Source organism: Emys orbicularis, chromosome 16, assembly GCF_028017835.1.
Source record: "Emys orbicularis isolate rEmyOrb1 chromosome 16, rEmyOrb1.hap1, whole genome shotgun sequence".
Classification (NCBI taxonomy): domain Eukaryota; kingdom Metazoa; phylum Chordata; order Testudines; family Emydidae; genus Emys; species Emys orbicularis.
The window spans coordinates 12639466-12666795 of NC_088698.1; the positions used below are offsets into that span (position 1 = coordinate 12639466).

The window sequence follows — 27330 nt, forward strand, 5'->3', positions numbered from 1 at the left end:
CTTCTTTTCTTTTCCCAGCCAGCAAAAGGCTCCCAATCCCCATCTTTAATGTGGAGTGGTTTTCCCCTTTGGTGAGCACAGCGCAGGGAGGATGTAAATCCCCTTTGCCTGCCTCTCGCTGCCGCTGGCTTTTGCTGGATTGCTTTGAATTGGGGAAAGCAGCCAGTGGTTAATCACCCTAGTGACAGGCTGCTAAAAGAGTGTGTGTGTACGTGTACGTGCACAACCTTCCACACACACACCCTCCCCCAAGGTTATTGATCCGCTGCTTTAGGTGCTTTCATTTGCTACAAGGCACTTGGCTGCATCCTGCACACAATGAGGAAAGCAAGGTTTGCTCACCACAGAGGAGCTTGTTCCCTCCCATCCTAGTCACTGGAATATTCCATAAAGTAACTCCAGTATCTTGCCCCAGACACTTCCCAGTCCATGCCTAAACCAGGATGTGCTGTGACCTTTATGGCATGGCAAGGACAGCCCAGCACGATGCTCTCAAGGCCATTGATATTACCTGTCCCCCTTCTCTGCCGTGTCTCCGCTTACTGTGCGATACAGCAATGCTGACAGGGCAAGGGAGAGCTGCAGATTCAGCCCCGTTCCCTTTGTGATCTGTGCATTCGATCTTTCGATGGGAATTGAAGTGGGAGGCATGGTCCTGAGGCAGCCTGTGGCTCCTTGAGTGTGTGGGCCTGGCGGGTCCCGGACGTAAGGAGGGGGGCAGAATTACCACTTTCTGGATGCTTCAGGGATGTGGCCAGGATGCTACTTACAACAAAAGCCAGAAGAAATGGGGCTCTGTCAAGGCCAGGGTGTGGCTCTGGGGTTCTTCTCTAGCCTGTTGTGGGGAATTGAGTCGCTTGTCTCCGCAGCATACAACCCATGGACTTGTGGGGAAAGATGCAGTGTCTAGGATTTGGTCCGTAGGATGGCAGAAGGAGATAACCACTGCACCTATCGTGGGGGGATATCCCCCTGTGAAGGAACAGTAACCTGGATGGAATGTTATGCTTCTGGGGACATCTCTTAGCCCCAGAATCTCCCCTGCCAAGGATCGTGGAAATGCCTGCCTCCCTCCCTGTCAACATCTTTTCTCCTTCCTGCTTGTTAGTGTTTCTGATTGATCCTTCCCTAAGTGCCCACTTCAGTAACTTGCCAAGTAGTAGTAAAGAGCTCGCTGGGATGTCCCTGAGAGACATGCAGCCTCCTGATTTAGGGCATGTGAGAAGTTCAGATTCCTTCTTATCTTGTGCACGTGGCCCCACTGCAGCTCCAAGCCAGGGCCTCGTTTGCTCACAGCGGACTCTTCACCCTCCACCATTCATTTTCTTTGTTTCAGTTATAGGGGGTCTTTTGAGGGGGAAAATCCCCAAGCGCTCCAGAAGGATCAGTCCCTACGGTTATACCCAGCAATCCTTCACAGCCTCCAGTGGGGTGGCTGGTTTGGCAACACTCTGGTGCAGCTTTCCCAGAGGTTCCTAGCTGCAGCCGGCTGGAGGAATCGATGTCTCCTCTCTGAGCAAGAGCTTAATGCTGAAACTTCCCCCTCTGCTGTTCCCTATCCAGTTCTGCCTTTGCTTGTAAAGCAGGAGTTAATGGAATTGCTAAAAGCACTGAGCCCCTTAGGGGGAGAGAGGCAGATTCCCACTGCGGGGGGGTCCCAGTCGGTCTCATGTTTTTCTCCATCATATCTGAGACGCTCAAGCCTGGCTGTGGACTGCAATCTCCATATTTCTGAAGTTAGTTGGTAAATGCATCTGACAGTGAATTGCCTCTGAGGGATCAGCCAGGTGACCTCTGAGTGGCAAAGCGTCATTGGGTTTAGGCTACAGTCGCATGAGGGAGAGTTTGAGGTGGGGAAAGAGAGAACAATAGGGGACTGTTTACAAAAGGAAACGGGCAAGGGTGTGAACTGGAGCGTCACTGGGTTTGTGGGCTGGTCTCGGACATCTTGGGGCCTGGGGCTTGCTGCTTCTAGTGGCCCTGGGCAGATGCTGTCTGCAGCAGTGTGCTCAGAAATACAGTTTTGGATTTCACACTCTCTGTCTCCTGGCTGAAGCCCTATAGCTCCCACTGTCAGTCACTTTGGAAAACAAAAGGCTGTTAGACTATTAAGAGAAGCCCATTAATTCCTCAGCAGATGACCCTGATGTCCTGTCATGCTGCTCTTGCATCACACACAGGAATCGTTCTCCTCCTACATTCTGCAGAAATCCAAACCACCTCTTCCTCAATGACGTGCCAGTATCCATCCTTTTGTGCTTTACCATCCTCCTCCTCCTCCGGCATCACACATGTTCCAGTCTTTCCTGTAACTCTCACCCACACGCGCTGCAGTCTTCTGCTGTCACCACCCAGGATACACCTCCTCAGCTCTGACAGGCAGACAGCCCTTTGCAGATCTTAAATCCAGATGAACAGCTATTACAAGTTTTACTTTGCATCGTGCATCTCAGACAAACAGGTAATCTGCCTCGCTATCTGGAGTTAAATAATACACAACAGCAGACAGCGCACGGCACTAGAGACGGCAACCAGTGAAAACATGATGCAATGAATAAATGAAGGTGCAGGCAGTTGTGAGGCTGGCTGAGAAACTCAAAGGCAAGGGAGAGAAGAGATGAAGAGGCAGGAAACGCAGGGAGGCTGTTCCAGGTGGCAGGAGCTGCAGAGGGGAAGGCTCTTGCGCCCAAAGCAGTGAGAGACCGACAGAAAAGGGAGGAGACAGGTGCTAGATATGCAGAGGGAAGAGAAGGCCTGTGAGGTAAGGCTGGAGCAGATGCCGAGACCCAGCCCAGGCTCTTGCATGGCAGTACTGCACTGTCCTGGCAGGAGTGCGTCTCATCTTAGGGTGTTACTGATGGAAGTGTGTGTGCTGGATGCTCAGTCACCACTCTGTCATTAAGCCCACCTGAATGTGTCTATAGCCCATACGCTCCCCCAGGGTATTTGGCTGGTGGGGGAGGCTCTTCTCTTACGTTTTCTATACACTGGTGATTGTGTTGCCATTCCTCAGTCAGGCCAGGAGGAATAAGCTGGATAAGTGGGGTGGGTACAGTAACTCTGACAGGAGAGCCATGCAGCAAACAGCCCAAAACACCCTATGGCCCAGAAGTCTGTTGTTAACATAGGGCCCCCAAAAGGATGCCAGTGAGGAGCTAGCTAGATAGGGAGGTTGATGGGGAAAAGAGAGATGGGGAGGGAAAGGAATGGGGGACCCGTGTTGCTGACTTGGAGACATCCTGACCTAGGGCACCAGTATCCTGGAGCCAGGGTTTGAGCTGCTGGGGTCCCTTTGTACGGTGTGAGTTGCCAAAGTCTATGGGGTGCTTGCTCAGTGGCCGGGTTGGTGAGGACTCTGAAGAGGAAGTGAACAGTCTCTGTGTACTAGGGGGCTGATGGGGTCACGTCTGCGAGGCGTGACTGTCTGACTGCAGGCCTGTGGGGCATGCTCCCTGGGCCTCTCGCTCCCCTGCACTGGGGCAGCCTGTAGCCAGTCACTGGTGCAGCAGATTCTGTCTAGCAGGCTCCTCGTTGGAATCTGTCTCCTCTGCCCAGGGAGCATGGCTGAGGCAGGGTGTGAACCCTGGGCATGTGCAGACAGGTGCTGGGAACGTCGGAGGGGCATGCTGACTTCTCCTGGGGCGGGATCGGGGGATTGGGCACGTGCTGACCGACTCTTGGGGAGAGGTACCCTTTGCTCCCTCACAAAGAAGCCTGTAGTCAGCTGGTTGGGAAATCCTTTTATTGTTTCCCTCTGACCTGCTGAACCCTCCCAGCCAGATGAGTCATCGCAGCAAAGGATGTGACCCCAGCAGCTCCCTACTGGAAAATCCCCGCCGCCCCAATCAGTGATCAGCAGCCTGATGTGCACCTATTATACCACGTCTTGTCAAGTTCCAGGAGAAGCGGGCAGATAAATCCATCCCCCAGCTCAGGCTCAGCAAGCACCCTGCCGTGGAGAGCGAGATCCCAGCCTGCTCCACAAAGCTACTCTCCAGGCTTCCTTTCCCCCCACCCCTCTGCCCCTCGCCCACAGGAGCTGGAAGCTCCTTGGGTCATCTCCTATGGAGATATCTCCCTGGGTCCCCCTCGCAGGGACATGTCTCCGGTAGGCTCATGAGTCAGGACTGTTAATAGAGCAGAAGAGGAAAGAAAATCCCCCCCCTCTGTGAGGTTTGGTAAATTTTTCCCTCCTCGTCGCTGACTGGAATACATCCCCTCCGCCCCCTTGCCTGACTAGAATACATCCTCCGCCAGGCTCCCCAGCCGGCCTCCTTTCCTGAGAAATCCCACCTCTGTAGGAGTCATTCCGGTGCCTCATGCTAGCGTCTTATCTCGAGTATCGGGATGACTTATCCCCCAAGTGCTGGATCAGATAAACTCAGCATAGATCAGCATTGCCTCAGGAACAGCATCACAGACTGACAGGATGGTGGCTCTCAGCATCACAGCAGGGCTCTGCCTGTGGCGGTACTGAACTTCCTGTTTGGGTTGATGGGGAATTTTGGACATGGAACTTTTCTGAGCAAGTGGGAACCTGCTACTTGGAAGAGCCTGCCTGGATGTTTACAGGCAGGGGCTATGCAGGTGGCCCCTGTGGCTGAGGCTCTTGGGAATGGATGCCCTGAGTGGGGTCGGGGGCAGTAGGTGGATCTGGAATCCCAATGGCATGTGAGAATATTCACACTGTCAGTCCCCTCTGGTCACTGCCTTTGCCTGCACCTACCCCCTCTCTCACACTCTTGTGATGTTATGGGTGGCAGGTGGGAACCCTCCGCACTCCATTGGCTGCAGTCCCTGGTTGTATTTGGAGCCATGGCCCAGGTAGTCCAGGCCTGTGGAGACTCTTCGGTTCTGACCCTCAGCCTAGGTATCAGAGCACTGACAGATCCAGAGGGGAGATGAAACTGAGCCAGAGCCAAGCAGAACAGATTAATTCTCGAACAGCTCACGTGAGTCTGTGCAAGGACCAAGCATTAGGCTACTTGCTGGCTTCGCTGAATTTCTCAGAAGGGGGTGCACTGTCAGTGACCAGGAATGGCCTCATCTGAGGCCCCTGTAAGAAGGAAACTTTCTCCCTAAGCCAGCAGCGTCTCAGCAGGATGGGAGTCTTGCCTTGAATGGGCAGCTCTTTGGGCCAGAGCTGCCTTTGACCCAGCAGCCACTGTGGCCTGTCCCCTTTGTCTTCAGACCGGGATTTAGAGACATGGTTTCCTTCAGTGGCGGATAGAGGCTGCAGACAGTGGCCCTGCTCCAGCTCCCCATCGGCTTCAAAGAGTGCCTGGCTACTGAGCAAATAGTCGGGACCTTGTTAACCACACCTGCCCAATCCTCTCATCCCCAGCCTGCCACGGGGGCACAGCAGCAGCCTCCCCTAGGGCAAGACCCTCGTGGGCTGGGGGGAGGAGTGGAGGATCAGCATTGCACCCCAGAATTGCAGCTGGGTAACAAATGGGATTGATGTGTGAGAACATATTTACACCTAAGGATGGTGAGCAGAGATTTGGCTGGCAACAAGCAGCTGTTCACACGCCTCAGAGGAGCAGAGTTGATTTGCATCATAATAAATATTCATCAGCTCTAAAAACATTAAATTAGAGTTCTGGATTGCTGAAAAATACCATTTTTTCTGCCTCATTTCTCTCTCTCTCAAATTGAATCCTTCCCAGCTGGGGAAGGTGGGGGTTTGCTCTTGACAAGGCCTATCCTTTGTTTCTGCCCAGACACTCCTGGTTCCATATCTGGGCTGCAGGTCGCTCTGTAGCCCTTGGGGGCGGGAAATGAGCACACATTAGTAGCAGAGACATTAATGCAGGCAGGCATGCTCTCCAAACCCAGGGAGGATTGAGGAGGCTCACGCCCTCCTAAAAATAAACATCGACACATCCACAGGCCTTTCCGAGCCTGACTCACCACTGGATTCCCTTGCTCCCCAGGATCTTGCCCAGAAATGGTACCGTGATCTGTCAGGGAACAGGGTTACACCACTGACGGGGTGGAACATTTGCTGCTAGTGATCACAGAATTGCAGTGACATTTGGGATTGGCAAGCATCCCTGCGACTGATTCCTGCTCTTTAGCACCCAGAAAAGGCTTTAGTGCAGCCTTGTGCAATGTGTTGGTTTATACTGGAAAATGTATGATGCTCTGACTGTGAACGTGGAAACAAGAACTGCTCCTTGTGCTTCATCACTCTGCCTTGTATTCCCCACCATGTCGTCTGTTGGGACTCACATCACGGTATCAATAAAGGTAGTTTAGAGAGCAACGCTCGGTGGGTGGGTGGGTATGAACATGCCTACAGATGTGTCCTCTACATTGAGAGTGTTCTGGGGGTGTTGAGGAGAACAGTGAGTTAATGCACAGGGCGTTACATTCGCAGACTTAGGTTTAAACTCTGATTTGGTTACAAGTAACTGTTTGGATGTTTCGGTCTCATCCATTTCCTAGTCAAAACATAGCACAGCTTGGGAATTGGCAATTTTTGCATGTGAGAGCCTGGTACTGAAATAGTAGAGATCTGGTAGCTCAGGAGCAGGGTACACTGACAAAGCTGTCTGTGGGGGGGATGATGGAAGGAGCAGATAGTAAAACAGCCGGGGGGAGGGAGGACTCAATTAGGATTGAGTAACATTGGCAGAGCTATCACCAGAATACCTAGGCATAAAAGTTATTGCTGGAGCACCGATCACCATAGTATCTAGGTGTGTGGACCCAACACCGGAGTAACAGGGGTGATGTAGGTCAGGATTGGGTGCATTGGCAGAACTGGGCAGAGAAGCCTGCTCGGTACTTGGATCAAGGCAGTGCTAGAAGATTTCCACATTTGTGAGGAGCAGACTTGCCCCCAAAGTGAGAATCCCCAAAGCCCAATTTGGAACCCTCTGCAAGATTTCACCTCCCCTAGCTCACGTTCAGGCTGCCATTGATTCTGGGGGGGGGGGAAGGTCTGAGCACGGAACTGGGCTTGAAACTTTGCAGTAGCTTGCTGATGACTCCATACTACTGCCTAGTTTTGCTTGAATGATACTCCAGAGCCCCACACCGAAGGAGAGGCCCAAGGGGAGGAAAAGGGGGACAGTCGTCCTGTCTGAAACAAACCACTTGGCCCAAGGAACTCATTCAGACCCTTGAAACTAGGAGCCTGTCTTCTGAGGGGGATAAAGGCATCCGAGCTATGCTCCATGCTAATTCTGAGGTCTGATCAGTGTCTCATGTTTTGGGGAAATTTTATAGGGAATAGAAAAAGGCTTTAAGTAAATACATAGGAAAAACACATCCAGATGGGACTGTTCAACTACTGGCTGATTAGGGACTGCTGGTGGATTTGCTAGCTTTTCTAAGCAAATATAGGTCCCTTAGCAGTACTTGTTGGAATAGGGAAGCAGCAGGAATATTTAGCAGCTGCTGTGTACAAACAGGTACAGCGTGGAGAGGAGGGTGTTTCATGGTCTGGATTTGGTAGTTCTGCAGAGTGGCTGCAGCTAGATGCGAAAGCTTACCTGGTGAAGCGGTGTATGCTGCCCTCTGCTAGTGAACGGTGGAATGCCTTGCTGATGAAGAAGGCTGCTGGCAAGCCCTGTGTGTGTGGTAATGGTCTGTCAATGACTTGCCATAAATTAAAGCAGCTGAAAGGATTTTGCTTGATGTTTCCAGCGAGGTTCCTTTGAGTGAGAGCTGGCAGGTGAAGTTTCAGCCCCCAAAGAAAATGCTTGGAAAGTCAAGAGTGACTGGAAAGAGAGGCTGAGCCTGGAGAGTCTGGGTGAGCCGTCCAGCATTTGCACCAGGCAGTGGGTAACCGCGCTCTGTGCAGCTCTCAGAAGTATTTGCCCCAAGCCAGCTGGCAGTTCACCAGCTGGAGAGGTGGAGATTTGACTCCAGTTCAAAACTAAAACCCAACGTTCAGCCACTTTCTCTGATTATGCACATCCTGCAAGTGGTGGAGAGAGCAGCAGGAAGGGCCCAGACCGCAAAGAGTTAACTCAGTGGCCAGGATTAGCAAGAGAGGGGATGGCCCTCTGTGCTAAGTATGTATCCTTAGTGGGTCTGAGGAAAGCCCCAAGGAAGGGCATGAACAAGGAGAGAGCACGAGTGGAGAAAGAAGTAAACATGCAGGCCAATTAATGAGACCCCTCAACTGATCATCCATTTCTCAGGCCCCGCTTCGGACAGGCACACAGAGAGGGTCTCCCTTGGAACAGAAAGTCCTGGAGAGAGCAGTGGGTGGGGCAGGTTTGCCATGTTCCACCAGTGATGGGTCACATGAGGATCAAGCTTTGGGCTGGTGCTAGGGAGGTTTATCTTACCCGAGGTATTGACGAGGGGAGCCATAGTGCCTTGGCTCAGAGACTGACCCCTCCTGTCCTAACTAGAACTGTGTCTCCTGTTTCTGACAGCACCGGCAGCTCTTGAAGGACAGTTTCATGGTGGAGCTGGTAGAGGGGGCTCGGAAGCTGCGCCACGTCTTTCTTTTCACTGACCTGTTCCTGTGCGCCAAGCTCAAGAAGCAGCTTGGAGGGTGAGGATTTTCCCGCTTCACACCCCATTTTCCGGGGCTTCGCACCCTATATTCAGAGCAGTGGACTTGGCAGAACGCTAGTTCCGTGCATACAGCTGCACCTAACTCAGCAACGCTGCGGCCCATACAGGGAACATTGTACAGTGTAGCATTGTCCTTCAGATGAGACAGAGCCAAAATCCTCATCACTTCGGGGAGTTAAATACTGCCTGGCTACCTTCCTAAAAGCAGGGGTGCGAACTGTGGCATCCTGGACAAATTCCAGCTGGGTCATTTAACTCTGCCTCCCTTCATTCCCCCTGCAGTTTCAGGTGGTCGTCTTCACTTCCTGTTGCAGCCTGCACTTAGGGTTACTCGCTAGCTCCCTCTAGTGGCTGGATCTCACAGGGGTTTATGAGGCAGCTACGGCTTGCGAAAAACTTCTGCAGCAGGCAGCAGAGGCTCCTGCTTTTAGATCCAGAGGTCCCAGGTTCAGTCCTCTCTGCCAAAGACCCACCCAGAGGCATCGCATTATATGATCCAAAGCTCTTGTGCAGCAAGCTGCTGCGTTCTGCCCCAGAGATGGTTTTATTTAAAGATATCCCGGTATTTGGGAAGTGCTTTGGGATGCTTCAGAGTGAGCACTTGATTAAAAAAAATAAAATCTACGGGCAGCACCAGCGGGCAGCACACTGTACATAGCATTGTAGTGGGTATTGGCTCCTTCAAGATTCATTGCTGGAAAACTGACCTACCCCAGCTGTGCTTCCATCTCAGGGGTTACAGTGAGGTGGAGCCTGTTTCACTGTCTTGTAACCTGCAGTGCTGAAACCACTAGGGGGGGAAGCATGGAAAGAGCAGGGTGAGCTGATGGAGTGCAAGTGTGTTTAAAGCCCTGTCCCCTCTTCTTTTCAGGAAAAGCCAGCAGTATGATTGTAAATGGTACATTCCGCTCACAGACCTCAGCTTCCAAACTGTGGATGAGTCCGAGGCAGTGCCCAACATCCCACTTGTGCCTGACGAGGAGCTGGATGCCATGAAGATCAAGATCTCCCAGATGAAGAATGATATCCAGCGAGAAAAGGTAACGGCAGATGGAGCCGTCTTCCCCAAGCCCAGGGTGCACGTTGCGTCCCAACCTGGAAGTGGGATGCTGCTGGGGGGGTAACTCACCTCCAGAGTTTGTTTGGACAGGTAACGCTGCTAAGCTATGGCACTTGCTTGTGACATGCAGTGGAACTAAACTTTTGGTTACCCATGTAGTGGTTGGGCAGGCAGCTATAGCTAGGCATGATGCATTATCCCTGGTGTGATAGTGTCCTCTGGGCATCCAGGAATAACAAAGCATCCAGCAACTAGGTGTTGAATGTTCTCACGGTGTTGGCAGGCCCTGCTCATGGTGCTATGTGTTTGTTGAAGGAGGAATTGGGAGGAATGGGGTAGCTTTTGTGCCGAGGGCACATGAGAGTGGATAGAAATGTGGTGAGCCTGTTTTTCAGAGATTTCAGCTCTTGGATATCTAAGCACGAGCCTGGGTGTGGCTTTGGTCACATATAAAGATACCTCTGCATTTTCACCATATCAGCAGTGCCTTCTAAGTGTGTTTGAAGCCTAGCGAATTTGGATGCATAAGCAGGTCTATAGATAAACATGTCAACCTCTTTCACTGTCACCAATCAAACAGTGGGCTCTGTGGCTCTAATGTCGGCCCCTCTTCGTTTGCTAGACGTGCGTTTTCTCAGGTGTCGCAGAATCCAAGCCATTTCCTAAGTGGGGTGGAGTTCCACCTGCCTGACAGCAGAACCACTGCTGCATGGACATGTTGTTTGGCCACCTGTGAAGGGAAGAGGGGGATAGATCAGAAAATCAAGTCAAATCTCCTCCTCCACATTGATTCTGGCATGAGACCACCGTAATGTGGTCTAATGGAGGACTTCAATCACCCTGACATCTGCTTGGAGAGCAATACAGCAGTACACAGACAATCCAGGAAGTTTTTTGGAGAGTGTTGGGGACAACTTCCTGGTGCAACTACTGGAGGAACCAACCAGGGGCTGTTCTCCTCTTGACCTGCTGCTTTCAAACAGGGAAGAATTGGTAGGGGAAGTAGAAGTGGGTGGCAACCTGGGCAGCAGTGACCATGAGATGGTTGAGTTCAGGATCCTCACAAAAGGAAGGAAGGAAGGAGAGCAGCAGAATACGGATCCTGGACTTCAGAAAAGCAGACTTTGACTCCCTCAGGGAACTGATGGGCAGGATCCCCTGGGAGGCTAATATAAGGGGGAAAGGAGTCCAGGAAAGCTGGCTATATTTTAAAGAAGCCTTATTGAGGGCGCACGAACAAACCATCCTGATGTTCAGAAAGAATAGCAAATATGGCAGGCGACCAGCTTGGCTTAACAGTGAAATCATCAGTGAGCTTAAACACAAAAAGGAAGCTTACAAGAAGTGGAAACTTGGACAGATGACTAGGGAGGAGTATAAAAATATTGCTCGAGCATGCAGGGGTGTAATCAGGCCAAAACACAACTGGAGTTGCAGCTAGCAAGGGATGTGAAGGGTAACAGGAAGGGTTTCTACAGGTATGTTAGCAACAAGAAAAAGGTCAGGAAAAGTATGGGACCCTTAATGAATGGGGAGGCAACCTAGTGACTGATGATGTGGAAAAAGCTGAAGTACTCAATGCTTTTTTTGCCTCAGTCTTCACAGACAATGTCAGCTCCCACACTGCTGTCCTGGGCAACACAGTATGGGGAGGAGGTAAGCAGCCCTCAGTGGTGAAAGAACAGGTTGAGGACTATTTAGAAAAGCTGGACATGTACAAGTCAATGGGTCCAGATCTAATCCATCCGAGGGTGCTGAGGGGATTGGCTGATGTGATTGCAGAGCCATTGGCCAATATCTTTGAAAACTTGTGGCAATCGGGGGAGGTCTCGGACGATTGGAAAAAGGCAAATATAGTGCCCATCTTTAAAAAAGGGAAGAAGGAGAACCCAGGGAACTACAGACCTGTCAGCCTTACCTTAATCCCTGGAAAAATCATGGAGTAGGTCCTCAAGGAAACCATTTTGAACCACTTGGAGGAGAGGAAGGTGATCAGGAACAGTCAACATGGATTCACCAAGGGCAAGTCATGCCTGACAAACCTGATTGCCTTCTATGAGATAACTGGCTCTGTGGATATGGGGAAAGCAGTGGACATGATATATCTTGACTTTAGCAAAGCTTTTGATACGGTCTTCCACAGTATTCTTGCCAGCAAGTTTAAAAAAGTATGGATTGGATGAATGGTCTATAAGGTGGATAGAAAGCTGGCTAGATTGTCAGGCTCAACAGGTAGTGATCATCGATTCTATGTCTAGTTGGCAGCCAGTATCAAGTGGAGTACCCCAGGGGTCAGTCCTGGGGCCGGTTTTGTTCAACATCTTTATTAATGATCTGGATGATGGGATGGATCGCACCCTCAGCAAGTTGGCAGATGACACTAAGCTGGGGGGAGAGGTAGATACACTGGAGGGTAGGGATAGGGTCCAGAGTGACCAAGACAAATTGGAGGATTGGGCCAAAAGAAATCTGATGAGGTTCAACAAGGACAAGTGCAGAGTCCTGCACTTAGGACGGAAGAATCCCATGTACGGCTACAGGCTGATGACAGACTGGCTAAGCAGCAGTTCTGCAGAAAAGAACCTGGGGATTACAGTGGACGAGAAGCTGGATATGAGTCAGCAGTGTGCCCTTGTTGCCAAGAAGGCTAACGGCATATTGTGCTGTATTAGTAGGAGCATTGCCAGCAGATTGAGGGAAGTGATTATTCAGCACTGGTGAGGCCACATCTGGAGTATTGCGTCCAGTTTTGGGCCCCAACACTATTTCACTAGAAGGGTGATGAAGCACTGGAATGGGTTACCTAGGGAGGTGGTGGAATCTTCATTCTTAGAGGTTTTTAAGGCCTGGCTTGACAAAGCCCTGGCTGGGATGATTTAGTTGGTGTTGGTCCTGCTTTGAGCAGGGGTTTGGACTAGATGACCTCCTGAGGTCTCTTCTAACCCTAATCTTCTATGATTCTATGAATGTCTCTCTGTTCTCTAGAGGGCTAACAAGGGCAGCAAGGTCATTGAGAGGTTGAAAAAGAAGCTGTCTGAGCAGGAATCTCTGCTGTTGCTGATGTCTCCCAACATGGCTTTCCGGGTTCACAACCGGAACGGCAAGGTAAGCTGCTCCACAGGTGTCTCTGGGACCTTGCATACAGGACCGAGAATGAGGCGCAAGGGGAGCATTTGTGTGCATGTGCGTGTCACAGTGCCCCACCCAAGGGAATCGGATCTGCTCAAGCATTTGTCAGTTTGTAATTGTCTCGTCATCCAGTGGCTTGTCTGAAAATAGTCTCCAAGCTGCAGATGTCCAGCCTGTGCCATGCTGAAGGCCACTTTGGCAACTTACCAGGAGCCCGAGGGTTAATTTGCATGTACATTTGCACTTTTAAAAATAAAATCCGAAATTCACCCCTCACCCTACTATCTGCCTGTGCTTGGATCCAACCAGAGAGGGGTGGGAACTGCATCACTTCCCCTGGGATAAAGCCCCGCAGCTGCTGCACCATAGCTGCATCCTTTAGTAAAGTTGCAGGGGGAGGGTACTCATAGGTCTAATTTCATGGCTGTAGACTTCATGGGCCCCCTACTGCTAACAGACTATGGAGATTCTCTCTTAGCTAGTGGGAGAGGCTCGTGGTTTTAGGTTTATCTTCAGTGCTGTATGTGTGGGGTTATTGGTGACTCTGGTATCTGCATATACTTGGCAATGGATCATTTCAAGATCTAGTCACCAGCATTTTCTTCAGCTCATTTCGAAGGCATTTTGGCATCTGCTTCCTTAGCCACACATCTGCCTAATCTCCATGGCATGCACTATTGGCTGGCCTGGCCAGAGTAGACAGCAGTCATGGAAGCTCATGCTGCCACAATCCCAGCTGCCATTAACAGAGTGGTCCTTTGAAGAAGCCCAGGCTGCAGGTGTCCTTGCTGGTGCTGAAGGCACACTGCTGAGAGGGCGTTCACAGTGCCAGGGTCCCGGTACTAGCAGGGTCTGGATCTCACTGGGAGGTGGTGGGTCAGAATGACATGCTCCTTGTTCCCCTGTCTCTTCCTGCATAGAGTTACACATTCCTCATCTCGTCGGACTACGAACGGGCAGAGTGGAGAGAGAACATCCGGGAGCAGCAGAAGAAATGTGAGTGTCCCTTGGCCAATCAGAGCCCTTGTCTTAGGGCGTTCTAGAGACCATCCAGCTGGGTAACCTCAGCGCATATGCCCCTCTCCCCTGCCAGGGAGGAGGAGTCAGAGACGGGATTGTCCAACCCGGGGAGTTAGCTAGAAGTGGGGAATGGCCCCCTGCCACAAGGAGGAGGAGATGCGTGAATATCCAGGAGACAACGTGGATGAATTCCTTTTCTTCTCCTGCCCTGTCGCTGCAGTTGAAGCCAGTGGAGGTGCTTTTGCTCCCAGCCCCTAGATGTGAATGTCTGAGAGCTAGGGCACAGGGAGAGCTCTCCCCAATGGAGTCATTTCTCCCATTGGCCTCAGAGTCATCTGCCCTTCTGGGGCAGTGAAAGGCCCTCCCGTTTCCCTGGCCTTTGCCTGAAGGGGGTGCTTTATTTTTGGAGAGGGGTTGGCTATGGCTCTGCCAGGGGAGAAGAGTCTCTTTCGTTCTGTGTGCAAGATCCAGAGACTATCCATAGGACAAGTGAGCCCCTGCATGTGACTGGGCCGAAGCCTCCTGGCAGTATGGCCAAGGGGTCTGTGCTTGAGCCATGGTTCCTTCCGACCACAGAAACGCTCCCTTATGCCATCTGCTAGCATTGCCCTGGGCGCATCTGCAAGTATCCCCTGCCTGGGCTCGGGGGAGTGTCCATGGAGCTCTGTGCCCTGGGCAGATACCATTCCCTCTCTAAATTTCCTTGGCAGGCTTTAAAAGCTTTTCGCTCACGTCCGTGGAGCTCCAGATGCTGACAAACTCCTGCGTCAAGCTTCAGACCGTCCACAACATCCCCCTCACCATCAATAAAGAAGGTGAGAGCGGTCGTCGGCGCCCTCGTGTGGACCAGCTACCGTCATAACCCACCCCCTGCCTTTCCTTTACATCCCCCTTGTCCTGCTCTTACCATTCAGGCCTCAAGGCAGCTGTGAGTGGATGGTCTTGTAAAACAGTCCCGATTCTGACCACACTTAAACCCTGAACAACCCAGCTCTGCTGCAGCTAGTTGCTGTCGGAAGATTTGATTGCCCCCAGAAGCTTGCTCTGAGTAGACAAGACACAGCAAGCAGAGGGAGCGGGCAGGGGAGGGTCTGCTCAAAGGTTCCAGAGTTATTTGGTCCCACAGTATAAATACAACCTGTGGAATGTTTGCAGTTCACTTTCTCCCCCACTGCTCCTTTGACAATGAATTCCTGCCCATCCCCTGTGGCTTTACTCCGTCTCCCCCATTGTTATTGGGTGGATTCTCATATTATTTCAGTAATTATTGTTCCTTTTACTTTCCCCCATCATTCAATGGACTGAAGTCCCTTCCCCTGTCGTCGTACCACTAACCCCCTAGCCGTTGTACCCACAACAGCCCTGGCCACTAACCCCACTCCTTCCTCCTGGAGTCCAGCCCCTCCGCTTCCCTGGCACATGTATATCTGTGGGAGTCTCTCTTAGATATATTCTTTAGAATGTGATTTTAAAATGAACAGGCTGGACATGAGAAAAAGGTGTGAAGTAGCCACAGTCCTCCCTATGACTGAGACAGGCGTAGGATTTTCAGATGGCATATCTGTGGTGGGGGAGCGGGTCTGTTCTGTTGAGCTGTCTCCATCCTCATCAGCTGCAGGCATGAGTGTGAAATTATTTTGAGCTGACCTGTTAAAATTCTTGGCCTGCGTGTTTGACGGGGAGGGCATTTATAATGAAATGATGGGTGCTGCTGCTGAGGCAGCAAAAACGTGAAATGAAGCAAATGTAGGGAGGCAAAATGTCGGAGATGCTGGGAGCATGTTTGTGCTGGTTCTCAGTGGGTAGATTTGCAGAGGGGTGGTGCATGTCAGTTAGTGTGATGGTGAGTTTGCAGATATGAGTCCAGTATTCAGAAATGCAGCCTGTACATAATGACACTGTATCATATGGTTTCTCTGTAAGAGTCCGGGGCGTAGGCAGTCTGGCCTACTGGTTGTTACTGGGCTGGTGTCATGGAGCCAAGGGCTGGCCACAAGGCGGTAGTTGGCAGGCAGGGATCAGAGTAGGTGCAAGAGCTGAAATAAGTAGGCAAGAGTCAGAATCAGGTCAGAGTCAGGCCAGGGTCAGGAATAGTTACCAGACTGGAGTCAGGAGGCAAGAGTCAGTGACAGGCCGAAGTCGGAGACCTAAGATCAGACAGCGAGGCAAGGTCTGGAGCTGCAGCAAGGCAGAAGCATGCTTGCCCAGGCAACTTCTTGGAGCACCTCCAGGGTTAAGTAGTAACCGTGGGCCAATCAGAAGGCCGCAGGGTGCTGTTGCTCTGAACACTTTGAGCGGTACTTCCTGTGGCACCTAATCTCCAGAGTGCTCCTAGGTTGCAGCTCTGCATGGTGTCCTGGTGGTGATGGGGGAATGTCAGCTGCCCCAGGCTCCATATACCCAAGTTCTAGTCCCGCAGATCCTTATAATCTGACTCTTAATGCCAGGCCAGTGCTTAAAGGGATGCCAGCAATCTTCTGTCTGAAAAGTTTTACCTACTGTGATTATCAGTGTCGCTGACAGATTAGAGAGAGAATCCTCGACGGAGAGATAAGAAAAGCTGAGTCAGATCTAAGTTTTTCCCTACTCTGCCACTGACTGGCTGGGTTACTTTGGGCAAATTCCTTCACTGCTGTGTGCCGGTTTCCTCTGCAATCCTTATGTGTCTCACCTATTTAGATTAGAAGTTCTTTGAGGCAGGGACTCTCGCTTATTCGATAGCGTGCCCAGCTCACTGGGGCCCTGATCTCACTTAGGACCAGCAGGTGCTGCTGTAATATAAATAATAATACTTTTCAGTTTTCCTTTGTGCAGTTGACAGCCCTTTGTGTATAGTCAGTTGGTTTCTTCTGTTGTTGGGTCTTTCGCAGCAACAGTGGGAGAGAGGAAAAAATTAAAAATAATGAAGTGTGATTGTAAAAGCTCCAGAATTGTCTAGAGGACTCTGGGATAGGAGTGGTACCTGGAGCAACTTACAACTCCTTTCTAAAAAAACTGACTAGATGTCATGTTCCTGCTACCGGGGTTAGACACTTTATCTTCCACTCTGCAATCTCTGTGATGTAAATCTCCTCCCGGTGTCTTTCCCTTTGCCATCTCTGTGAAGCTGAACTAAAATCTCTTGGGTCTTTTGTACAGATGACGAATCGCCCGGGCTCTATGGATTCCTGAACGTCATTGTTCATTCTGCCACGGGGTTCAAGCAGAGCACAAGTGAGTTGCAGATCTGTGACGTGCAAGTGAGGGTCTGTTAGGGCCAAAGGACAAGAATGAAATACTCTGGGCGTGGAGACGTCAGTTTGGGGATACAGGGTTTGGTGAAGAGAGTCAGTTTGGGTGATTGGGAGTGGGGGATTAGTGTATATTTGGGGGATGCTGACTAGCTTTTTGTAGTGATAAAAGTTCTCAAATAGACCAGGCTCCAACACAAATCATTTCACTCTTACCCTATTTTCTGTCATTTTTCTTACTGTATGTGCTGCTTACCCAACAGTTCATGGGTAAATCGGCTCTTGCTCCCTCGTTGCCCATTTTCCAACCCTGTTTGATCCTGCAGTGAAATCTCAAGGCGCAATCTCTGACCTCACAGTAACAGCATCTATGGTAATAAACACTGGATTAGGAGTTCACTGGCGGATCAAGCAGGTGGCAAACCTGAGCAGTGTGTGGGGTGGGGAGAGAGTCCTTGTTAAAATACACACACGCTTTCTGCAGCAGCTAAGGTAACTCAGGAAGATCCCAATCCAATTTCCATTGAAGTCAGTGGGGTCTTCCTTTGGGCTCTGCTGAGCGTTGGAATGGACACTAGTTTCCAGGGCGCCCACGCTTCTCTCTGTGTAACTGCACACAAAAACAAATCTAAGAAAAGAGGAGACAAAGGGCCCTTTCTGCTAAGCGACAGAAATGCACCTTCTGGGCTGAATTGAGGATTGTGTGCCGGTACCAGGGAGGACGCATTAAGGACACTTATGCTGCTGTGGTTACACCAGCGTAATTACACCCATGCTACGTAGGTGCAAACGCATAGTGTAGCCCCATTGCACAGTGTAAAACAGGCCATGCACCAGCACAGGGTAAGCTGCATTACGCAGCCCATCTACACTGAGGGTTTGCACTGGTGTAGCTACACTGGTTCCAGTGTCATCAGTATAGAGAGGCCTTTAGGTGAGAGAGCATCTAGGAAGCAATGCTTATAGAAAAAGATTATGGTAATCTTAACAAAGCCTCTGATTCTTGTCTCACCTCCAGACCTGTACTGCACGTTGGAGGTGGATTCCTTTGGATATTTTGTGAACAAAGCTAAGACCAGAGTTTACAGGGACACTACGGAGCCCAATTGGAATGAGGTGGGTATGCTGGGCCTTGTTTATCCCCTTGGGGCAGAACATTTGCAAGTGAAGTGGCTGTTTGGTTTGCAGTCTGTACTGCATGAACTGGCCCAGGGGTAGGCAACCTATGGCACGCGTGCCAAAGGCGGCACACGAGCTGATTTTCAGTGGCACTCACACTGCCCAGGTCCTGGCCACCGGTCCGGGGGACTCTGCATTTTAATCTAATTTTAAATGAAGCTTCTTAAACATTTTAAAAACATTATTTACTTTACATACAACAATAGTTTAGTTATATATTATAGAGTTATAGAAAGAGACCTTCTAAAAACATTAAAATGTATCACTGGCACGCGAAACCTTAAATCAGAGTGAATAAATGAAGACGAGGCACACCACTGCTGAAAGGTTGCCGACCCCTGAACTGTCCCCTTCTCACATGTGCAGCACATCTGAAAGCACAATCTGCAGGTTCCTGTCGTTTCCTCTGGGCTCTTACCATTTGTAGGAGATTTTAATCTTGGAGACTCACTGATGAAATGTGTCAGCAGCAGATGCCCTTTGCGTGATCAGCCAGCTGATTGTACTGCCCTTATGTGTGTGTGTGTATGTGTGTGTGTGTGTGTGTGTGTGTGTGTGTGTGTGTGTATATATATATATATATACACACATACACACACACACACACACACACAAGTATCTGTGGCAATACACTGAATAAGGAAATATTTTTCGAAGGGGAGGGTACAGTTATAAACTTAGCTTTCAGCATCCTGCTTCTTTATAGCAGGCTTATTTTAAACCTAGTGTAATTAAACACAAGAAATATGGGACCATCTATTTCTTTCAGTGGTGCACCACTACAATATATTGAAACTTGACCAAGGGACCAAGCATCTTTCATACTCCCCTCCAAAGTGTCCCCCAAGTGGACTCAGTACTGTTCTGCTTGACCTCTCTTTAAGACCCACTCCATTAGACGAGAGATCTTCGTCAGTCCCTTGAGTGGTCCCTTCAGATTGGTTTCATTGAGGCTGTACAGAGTCAAATATCCAAAAGACTCTATCTCCTTGTTAACTAATTGCTGCTCTTCCCCTTCTCCTTCCCCTTGCTGCAGGAGTTTGAGATCGAGCTGGAGGGATCGCAGACCCTACGGATTCTGTGCTATGAAAAATGCTATAATAAAACTAAGCTCACCAAAGAAGATGGAGAGATCACCGATCGAATCATGGGGAAAGGCCAGATCCAGGTAGGGCTTGCCCTGATCCATTCCTAAGCCCCGCGCTAGGATAAACAATGGAGCTTTTGAATCCTGGAGCTCCCTTGTCTCTGCTGGAGAACGCGCCAAATTCTGGAAGTCAGGCAGCCAGGTTGGGGATTCTTTGAGACACAGCTGGGAGGTTAAATCTGACACTGGCCCTTTTTATACTCCTCTGGCCCCAATGTTGGTGGCGTTCTGCAGGGGGTTTATTGTTGGAGAGAATTGGGTGATTCATCTTCTGTCATGTCTCAAATCCTCCCTGGAGAATTCGTGGTCACAGCTCAAAGTCACTGAGGCCTGTGTGCTCCATTTGCACAGGGAAAGAGAAAGTGAGGAGAGTGGCTTTGTATGTGAGACATGGGGTGGCCTCTATCAATCCCCTAATAAATCAGTCCAGAGAAAATGCTATCTGCCCTAAAGTACATGCCGTGAGTGTATTGATGTGATGGTAAAACCAAGCAGGACATACCTGTTGCTCTGACAACAGCCACGTTCAGAACTTTGTGTCCATAACAACAGGGTACATCTAAGATTTAAATGGGCTGTTTGACCTCTTCTTCATTGAGAAGCAGCGTGTAGCATTTTTGTGTGTTTTGTAAGTACCAGAGGGTTGGAGAGATGATGGGTTGGCAGCAAAAGGGGCTGATGCTCCCAGAGAATTGAGTGGCGGTGGCCTAAAGTTCTGGGCATTAAGTTTCTGGCAAAGATCCCAGCTGTTGCAGGATGGGGGCAGGTTGAACATGTTGTATTATTCCCTCTCCTCCTCCGAATCTCTTCCCTTCTTCCCTGAAGCCCCAGTGACATGCTGGGACAGTTGTCCTGAGTACGGTATTTGTTTGAGTTAGACCATAAGCTGTTCAAGGCATGTACTGTCTGTGCATGTGTTCTGTAAAGCATCCTGCATGCTTATGGCACTCCATGAAATAACTACCAGTACTCGTCACCCATTTCTGTCCGTTTCCTCGCCACTCCCTCGGCACCGCTTTCTTGGCCAGCTGAGTGGTAACCGCACAGGCCTTGTCCTCCTATTTCAAAGGGAGCTGAGTCTGGGCATGGTGTTGCAGTCCTTCATTCATGGGCCCTGTCAAGACTGGTGTCCAAAGGAGCTGCATGAGGCCTCCATGCAGCGCTCAGGGCTGCCATGTTGTCGTCAAGGAAAGCTTTGTCACCAGACCGAACCTCTGGGAGATATTTGAAAGAAAACAAATACTCAGATAGTAAAATTGGTAAACGGGGATATTAACAGGCCACTTCACCTTGAATGTGTGCTAACTTATGCTAAACTATCTGTTCAGTTGTGTATTTAGCTGTGACACTCTAAGGCCAGGTCTACACTACAGAACTGTATCTGTTATATGGGTATAACTGTGTCGCTTGGGGGCGTGGAAAAATCCACCCCCCCCCCAGTGATGTAGTTATACCGACCTAGGCCCCCCCCCCCCCCCCCCGACCCCTACCCAGGTGTAGATAGCGTTATGTTGGCGGGAGGGCTTCTCCTGTTGACATAGCTACCACCTCTTGCAGAGCTGGATTAACTGTGCTGATGGGAGAAGCTCTCCCACTGGGGTAGAAGCGTCTTCACTTAAGCGCTACAGCTGCACCAGTGTAGCGTTTTCAATGTAGACCTGCCCTTAGTCCCTTTCCCAGACCTGAAGAAGAGCTCTGAGTAGCTCAAGAGCGTGTTTGTCTCACCAACAGAAGTTGATCCAATAAAAGATATCACCTCACGCACCTTGTCTCCCGCATAGCACCGTCAGGCTGACAGGGACTGGTCACTTCCCTTGGGGCTGTGCTGACTGATGCTCAAAGTTTCAGCCCTGAAGCTCTTAGTTGTGCTTTCATCAGTGCCCCTCCCCCCCCCTCCCCCAGGTCAGGCTGTCCTTAATTCTCAGGAATTTCTATCCCATCACAGTATTTATTTTTAGGACTATTGTGTAGTTTTAAAAAAAAGAACGGGGAAAAAAAGGGGTCCTAAAAATAACCACTCTGCTGGGATCTATGGTTGATAAGAATTGTTATGGGCCGATTTTTTTTTTTTTTTTTTTTTAACAGGCCACTGAACGCTCCTTTTTAAAATCAGGAAATACTTCTAATATAACAAAAAAAGTCCTGGGGATAAACTAGTGGGAATTAAGATTAGTGATGTCAGCATTTGCGCCTTTTGCTATTTTGAATATTTGTTTTCTTTCAAGACTTTTCCAGAGGCTTTTGGTTTGTGTCGTTTTTTTTCACTTAATAGCTTTGTGTTGTCATTATCCAGGTCCAATCTGTCCTCGGTTAAGATGAACCCCATTCTATGGAAGCCAGTGGGAGTGGGGGGAGCTTTTCGACAGGCTCGTTGAGCCGAGCTTAGCCTAGCCTCCCAGAACAGTCAGAGTCACATCCACATCCCCCCACTGCAAAAAGGAGGGGAAAATTTATTTTGGCTAAAACCTCCGTGTATTCTAAACCATTTATTCTAAACCATTTATTATTATTGTAAATCTGCGACTTCCCACTGCTGGTATTTGTGAATCACCAAACTGCGTTGCAGAGACAAAGACAATGAGTCTAGGAGACCAGGACTGTGTTTTCTGTGAAATTTTGATTAGTTCTGTCTGTTGCATAATGGTAGAGGAGGAAGGAAGGCTGTAAATTGGTCCATGTGTGCAGAAAATCGTAGAGGCTTCCAGGAACAGGCAGCAGTTTAATGGCTCCCATTGCTCATATGTTCCTTTCCTATGAAATGTTTTACCTGCCGCTTTTACATCCACATGTAAGAGCTTTATTATTGTTTGTAGACTCCAACTTTTCCCCAGATTTTATGAGCCTCAGAACTTTATTGTGAGTGTGCTGCTTGTGAACCTAGCAGTAAACCCCCCCTCCTAGGGCCCCTTCTCTCTGTCCTAGGAAGGGCAGCAAGCTGAACAGCTCTTTAACACCCTGTGTATGCACAGACATGCCTACCTACCATGTCAGACGCACTGATAAATGAAGTGGTGACAGAAGATGTGCTGCTGCAGCATTTCTCAAATGCGGCCACTGTGGCTGCATGTGGCCACCAGTGGCTTTTCTTGCGGCCACAGCCTCCTGGGCAGTGATGGGGGAGGGGGGGGGGGCAAAGCAGTGGTCCCTCCCACAGGGCCACCGGTAGGGGTTGGACCCTGACCCCCTCTGGAGAGACAAATGCAGGCAGCTAGTGAGTTTCCCACCTTCTTGGGGACGGTAGGGCCAGGCTCCAGCCCTGGGGGGGCAGGCAGCAGGCTCTGGCCATGGGCCTTCAATCCCCAGCTGTGGGGCTGACACCCCCATTGCCCTGGCCCCCGCCAGCCCATCATGTTTTCCCCCCCATCCCCCACTTGCCCCCTACCAACCTCCCCATCCAAGGCTTAATTTGTCCCCGGGCTTGCCAGGACTGAGTAAGTCTGCTGCTGTGAAAAGTGCTATTTGTATGTTTGTTAATAGCACTTTTCACAGTAGTGGACTTACTAGCTAGCAAGTCTTTTTAAAAAAGCAAGCAAAAAAACCAAAAGTAACAACAACAAACAAGACAAGAACCTGCAGAGCACCTTCTTTGTGTTTCTATTCTGTTTAGGGCCAGTAAAGACTAGAGACAATTACATTATTTTTATTATTGAGTCTGCAAAATGTTTCAATAAATTACAATGATTTGGCTGTGTATATGAGCATGTTTATTTATTTTTCCTAAAGTTAATTAAGTATTTTAGGAAAAATTTGTCAGCGCAGCCACCAGCAAGAGTTGGTGGCCGCACTTTAAGGCCACCAAAAAATTTGTTGTGAGAACCCCTGTTCTAGGACACAGTGCAGGGATGGGGGATGGTGTCAGGATATTGTTTTGTCTTACCATAGCAGGGAACTCCTGGTTTAGTTACACGGAGACTGTCAGCTCCACTCATCTCTAGCTAAGATTTTTTCCTTCTCCACTGGGCCCTTTTGCCCTCTGGATTTTGCCCTTTTCCATCTGGCAGACTCATTTGCCTGTGTCTCTAGCTCTGCAGGAATTAACATGGATGCCTTTTGTTTCCTCCTCTGACTCTGCATCCGGGTGAGTGAGGGTGTCAGCGAAAATATGCCCAGCCCTGGGATAGGCTGCAAGAGTGAACTGACGCGGTGCACTGTGATCCAGCTCCTAAAGCCAGTACGGTTCTGAACAACAGTTATTTTCTCTGCATGAGCAGCTCAGACAAGCCCAACCCTCTTTCCCCCCAAAACTGTGCTGGAAGGTCAGGGGGTGGGGGTGGGGAGGAGGATGTGACCTTAGAGCACAAATATTCTGATGCCCTGATAGCGGTTTGCCAATATTCCTCTGTTGCCATGCAAGCCATCACCCGTATCTATTTCGTTATCTGGGCTGGCTTGTTGAATTGCACAGGGCTATCTCCCTTCCTCTCTCTGTTATTTAGACCTACAGATAAATGTTTTTCATGCAAAACTGACAGTCACAGGCTGCAGCCCCCAAGATCCACCTCCAAAACCATTTACACTCAAGTTAATTTCAGAAGCTTGGCCATGCGGATCAGCATCTCAGCAATGAAAAGAGGGTGGAAATGAAGAAAGCTATGGGTCATGCCTAAAGGGCAACGGGGGAGGGGTTAACATGTCAGTGGTGAGCTCTAGGAAGAATGGGTCGAGGCAGGACTGGGTGCTTCCCGAAGTAACGAGCCACAGACAATACAGTTTCCCATTGGTTATAATTAGAAACCGCTGGAGTGTGAAACTGCCATGGAAATTCAATAAAGGGAGGAAGTAATATGAATAAATAACATAAAATGCACTAACCCGAAAGGAGGCGTTTCTTGTTTCCTCCGCTTCCCTCTTCCGTCGATTCCTCTTTCTCTCAGTCCTTCTTCCTTCTTCCCTTTCTGTATCTTTCCTTTGCTCTTTCTCTGAAAAGCCAATGCACTGTGTGATGGGTTACTGAGCCAGACCAGAGCCTTTTCTCCTGAGTCCCTGGCTTACCTTCCCCACCACCCCTTGTCCTGCTGTCTCTCTGCCACGTGCCTCTCCCCTACGTTCCTAATTTGGGTCTCTTCTCCTTTTGCCTGACCCATGAGGTACTAAGTGCCCTCAGCTCCCATTTCCACCACCTTCTCCTCCTCCTCTTCCTCCTTGTCATCGTCATTTTTACTTAAATGGGTGCCAAGGCTCCTCAGCTGCTTCTGGGCCGGGGTCCTTCCTGCAGAAATTCCTGTTGTGCTGAGCTGGTTTGTGCTGTTGTGATCTGTGCAGGCTGTAGAGAGGAATTTGCTTGGCTCATTTGCGTTTCACTTTATAGCTCACCACAAAGAACACCAAGGAACAGGCAGCTGTGAAACTCAACGGGGCAATAGAGCAGTTCTGTTCACAGGCAGCTGAATATTTGCTAGCAACAGCAGAGTTTAAAGGTGGTCCTGGCCTGGTTTCCCTGAGCAATGAGGAGAACTATGCTAGCCAGACTCTGCTATAGACTGTCTTTCCTACCTCATAGGAGGGAGTCTGTAGCAGGTCTGTCCTTGTCCTCTTTGGTTGTGGAAACATGCCAGACACAAGTTTTGACTGATTCAGGAGATGTGTGGAGAGATCCCTGGGTATTAAACCAAGTTTAATGAAACTTGCAGTCTGAAATCATGGGAGAGGCAGCCTTCTCTAGGAGCCCGCCCCAGCCTTCGGTAACGCACTCGGACTGACAGCTTGTGTTGTGGCCTAGTTCGTTCGGAGCAGTTGCCTTCGGGGGGGGGGGCACATCATCTGCAGATTTTGTTCTCTTCCTGGATGTTCCATTTTCCAGGTCATTGATCAATAAATCAGACCTAAAGCCAGTCAATGTGACCCTCTGCTTGTCACCACCCTGCTCCGGGCTGAAGTGTCTCACTCACTAGCACCCTTTGTCTTCATTCTCCAGGCCAGCACCCTGTCTGCTCCAGCTGCCCTTTCCCCACGCTGGAGGGCAGCTGTCTGCACACTCCAGTATTGCAAGCTTGCTCAAAGCTAGGTAGATTATGTTCTTTGCCTGCCCTTGGCCCTGTTAGTTCCTCCTGTGTTGTTAGGCCTGATCTTCCTGTCTTGCTCAGCAGCACCAAGTGTTTTTTTCAGGTCTCATTCTTTTATTTGTTTATCCCAATAGCACTTTAAATAACAACGTGAAAAGCACTTTAACCTTGAATTTTTATGATTATATAATATACAGGGATGGCACTTACCACCTAACCTTGAAATTCTCATGCACCTTCCTCCCAGCTTCCTCTCCATTGAGTACACACTGTTCTGTTTGGAGACGTTCCAGCCTGGGGGGAGTCGGAGTTCTTCCAATCCAGAGTTCAAGGGTGGGGGGAGCATGTGTTCAAGTGTGGAATGGAGGAAGGGACAGGCAGCAGAAGCTATTATATCAGCCTTCAGCAGGTACCAAGGCTCACTCACAAAGGGCAGTCGTCCATCTGGCTGTTACTTCCAAAGAGTACTTGCCTGAGGTCGCTGACGGTCCTAACCAGCCATATGCCATGTGCCATGGAGACAACAAACAAGAATGCAGTTGGCTTGCATCTGTTGACTTGCATTCATCTTGCCAGACTGCTGTGAGTTAGTAATTGTGAGCCTCAACTCAACTGATAATGGAGGAAACTCTAACTGAGGCCTGCTGGTACCACCCCGTCGTATAGCTTCTCGTGTAAATATTCGGAACGCCCAGGCCCACTCTGAGTGCTAGCACCCAACTCTCTCTCGCTCCCTGGCCTCCCCAAACGTAGCCACTGCTTCTAGGTTATGAATACCCACCATTGTAAGGTGCAGGGCAAAAACCCAACCTGGTCAGAGAGCCTTGGCCTTATTAATCATGGGAGAGATCATCAGCAGGCCCATTTCAGCAGTTTCCTTAGTGAAAGGCCATTGCAGTTGGCTGGGCTCAGCTGTGCTGCATAGGAAACCTAACATTTCAGAACTGGTTTCCTCCCGAGCCTGGGAAGGGAATGTTTGTTGAAAGAAACCGCTCACGCTGCAAAATTCTTCCAGCTTGGAAATTCTTGCGGTGTGGGTGGGAACGACGTAGATTGTGGCTGCCTGGCAGTGACTTGGCCAGCCTGACAGGAAGGGGCGGGCCTTCCGGAAAAAGACTCCTCAAAAACCTCTTGGCTAAGTGTAGAGCCTGGGGCTGCTGAAGTAACAGCGACTCGGCACAACTAGCCTTGTTAACTTCAGAGACAGTGCAGCCACGATGTGGGAACTGCTGGTTACCGACTACACTATGCAAGGGATCTTCAGATATTTCTACCAGAGCTGCACCTATCGGAGCCAGGCAGATTCAAGGGGGAAACATACACACGCCGGCAACACCACGCTGTGGACTCATGTCCGTAACAAAGTACGCCGAGAAAAGGTGGGCTTGACTCTCTCGCCTCCTCTTCTTATCTGGGGTCTCTGAAACATAGGAGAAGGAGAAGCTTTTCTCTCTAGGCTTTCACATGTGTAATTGACAGCAGCATCTTGCCCTGTGTGTTGATAGTTGGAAGTGGGGATTAGGGTTTAGGAAAAGGAGAGGCTGAACATACTCAGTAGAGTCAAGGATACTGTGGGTTGCATCACCCCTGCTTGTCTAGCATTCATCCTCCACTGTGCAGTGAGATGCCAGTGCTGTTATATTGGGGGGGAAGGGCAGGGCTGATGGGGTATCGGATTAGTGTTAGTTACTAAATTCCTTTTCATTTGTGCATGAAGGTGTATTTGAACCTGTGCGTCTCAAGGGGAAAGGTTAGTGCACTCGCCCGCCCCTTGCCTTGCATTTTTCAGGGAATAGACTTTGGTATTGCAAAGCCATGTCGGGAATATCAGATTCGTTTTGTCAGGTTCTAATTGCTGGTATAGCTCCATGTTCAAACTGTTGTTCCTTTTCTGTAAGTTCGGTCTGAGCCAGTTGTGGCTCTTTGGAGGTGAGTGTTTCACAGATATCACCGACCTTGCTGGGGGATGTTCCTATAGAACCCGACAAGCTATTTCCCAGCCTCGGAACTTTCCTGGTGAAA

General features: G+C 49.8%; 1 protein-coding gene across 2 annotated transcripts in view; it reads left to right on the plus strand.

Annotated features, from left to right (window-relative positions):
• The window catches only part of BCR (BCR activator of RhoGEF and GTPase), a 122642-nt gene that overhangs the window by 82981 nt on the left and 12331 nt on the right, over positions 1-27330 (plus strand). For both annotated transcript variants that reach the window (XM_065417578.1, XM_065417579.1), the window contains 8 exons: positions 8397-8518; positions 9413-9581; positions 12587-12706; positions 13651-13726; positions 14461-14565; positions 16889-16963; positions 17999-18096; positions 19196-19327. In XM_065417578.1, the coding sequence (XP_065273650.1) occupies positions 8397-8518; positions 9413-9581; positions 12587-12706; positions 13651-13726; positions 14461-14565; positions 16889-16963; positions 17999-18096; positions 19196-19327 (897 nt within the window). The remainder of the gene's footprint in view (positions 1-8396; positions 8519-9412; positions 9582-12586; positions 12707-13650; positions 13727-14460; positions 14566-16888; positions 16964-17998; positions 18097-19195; positions 19328-27330) is intronic.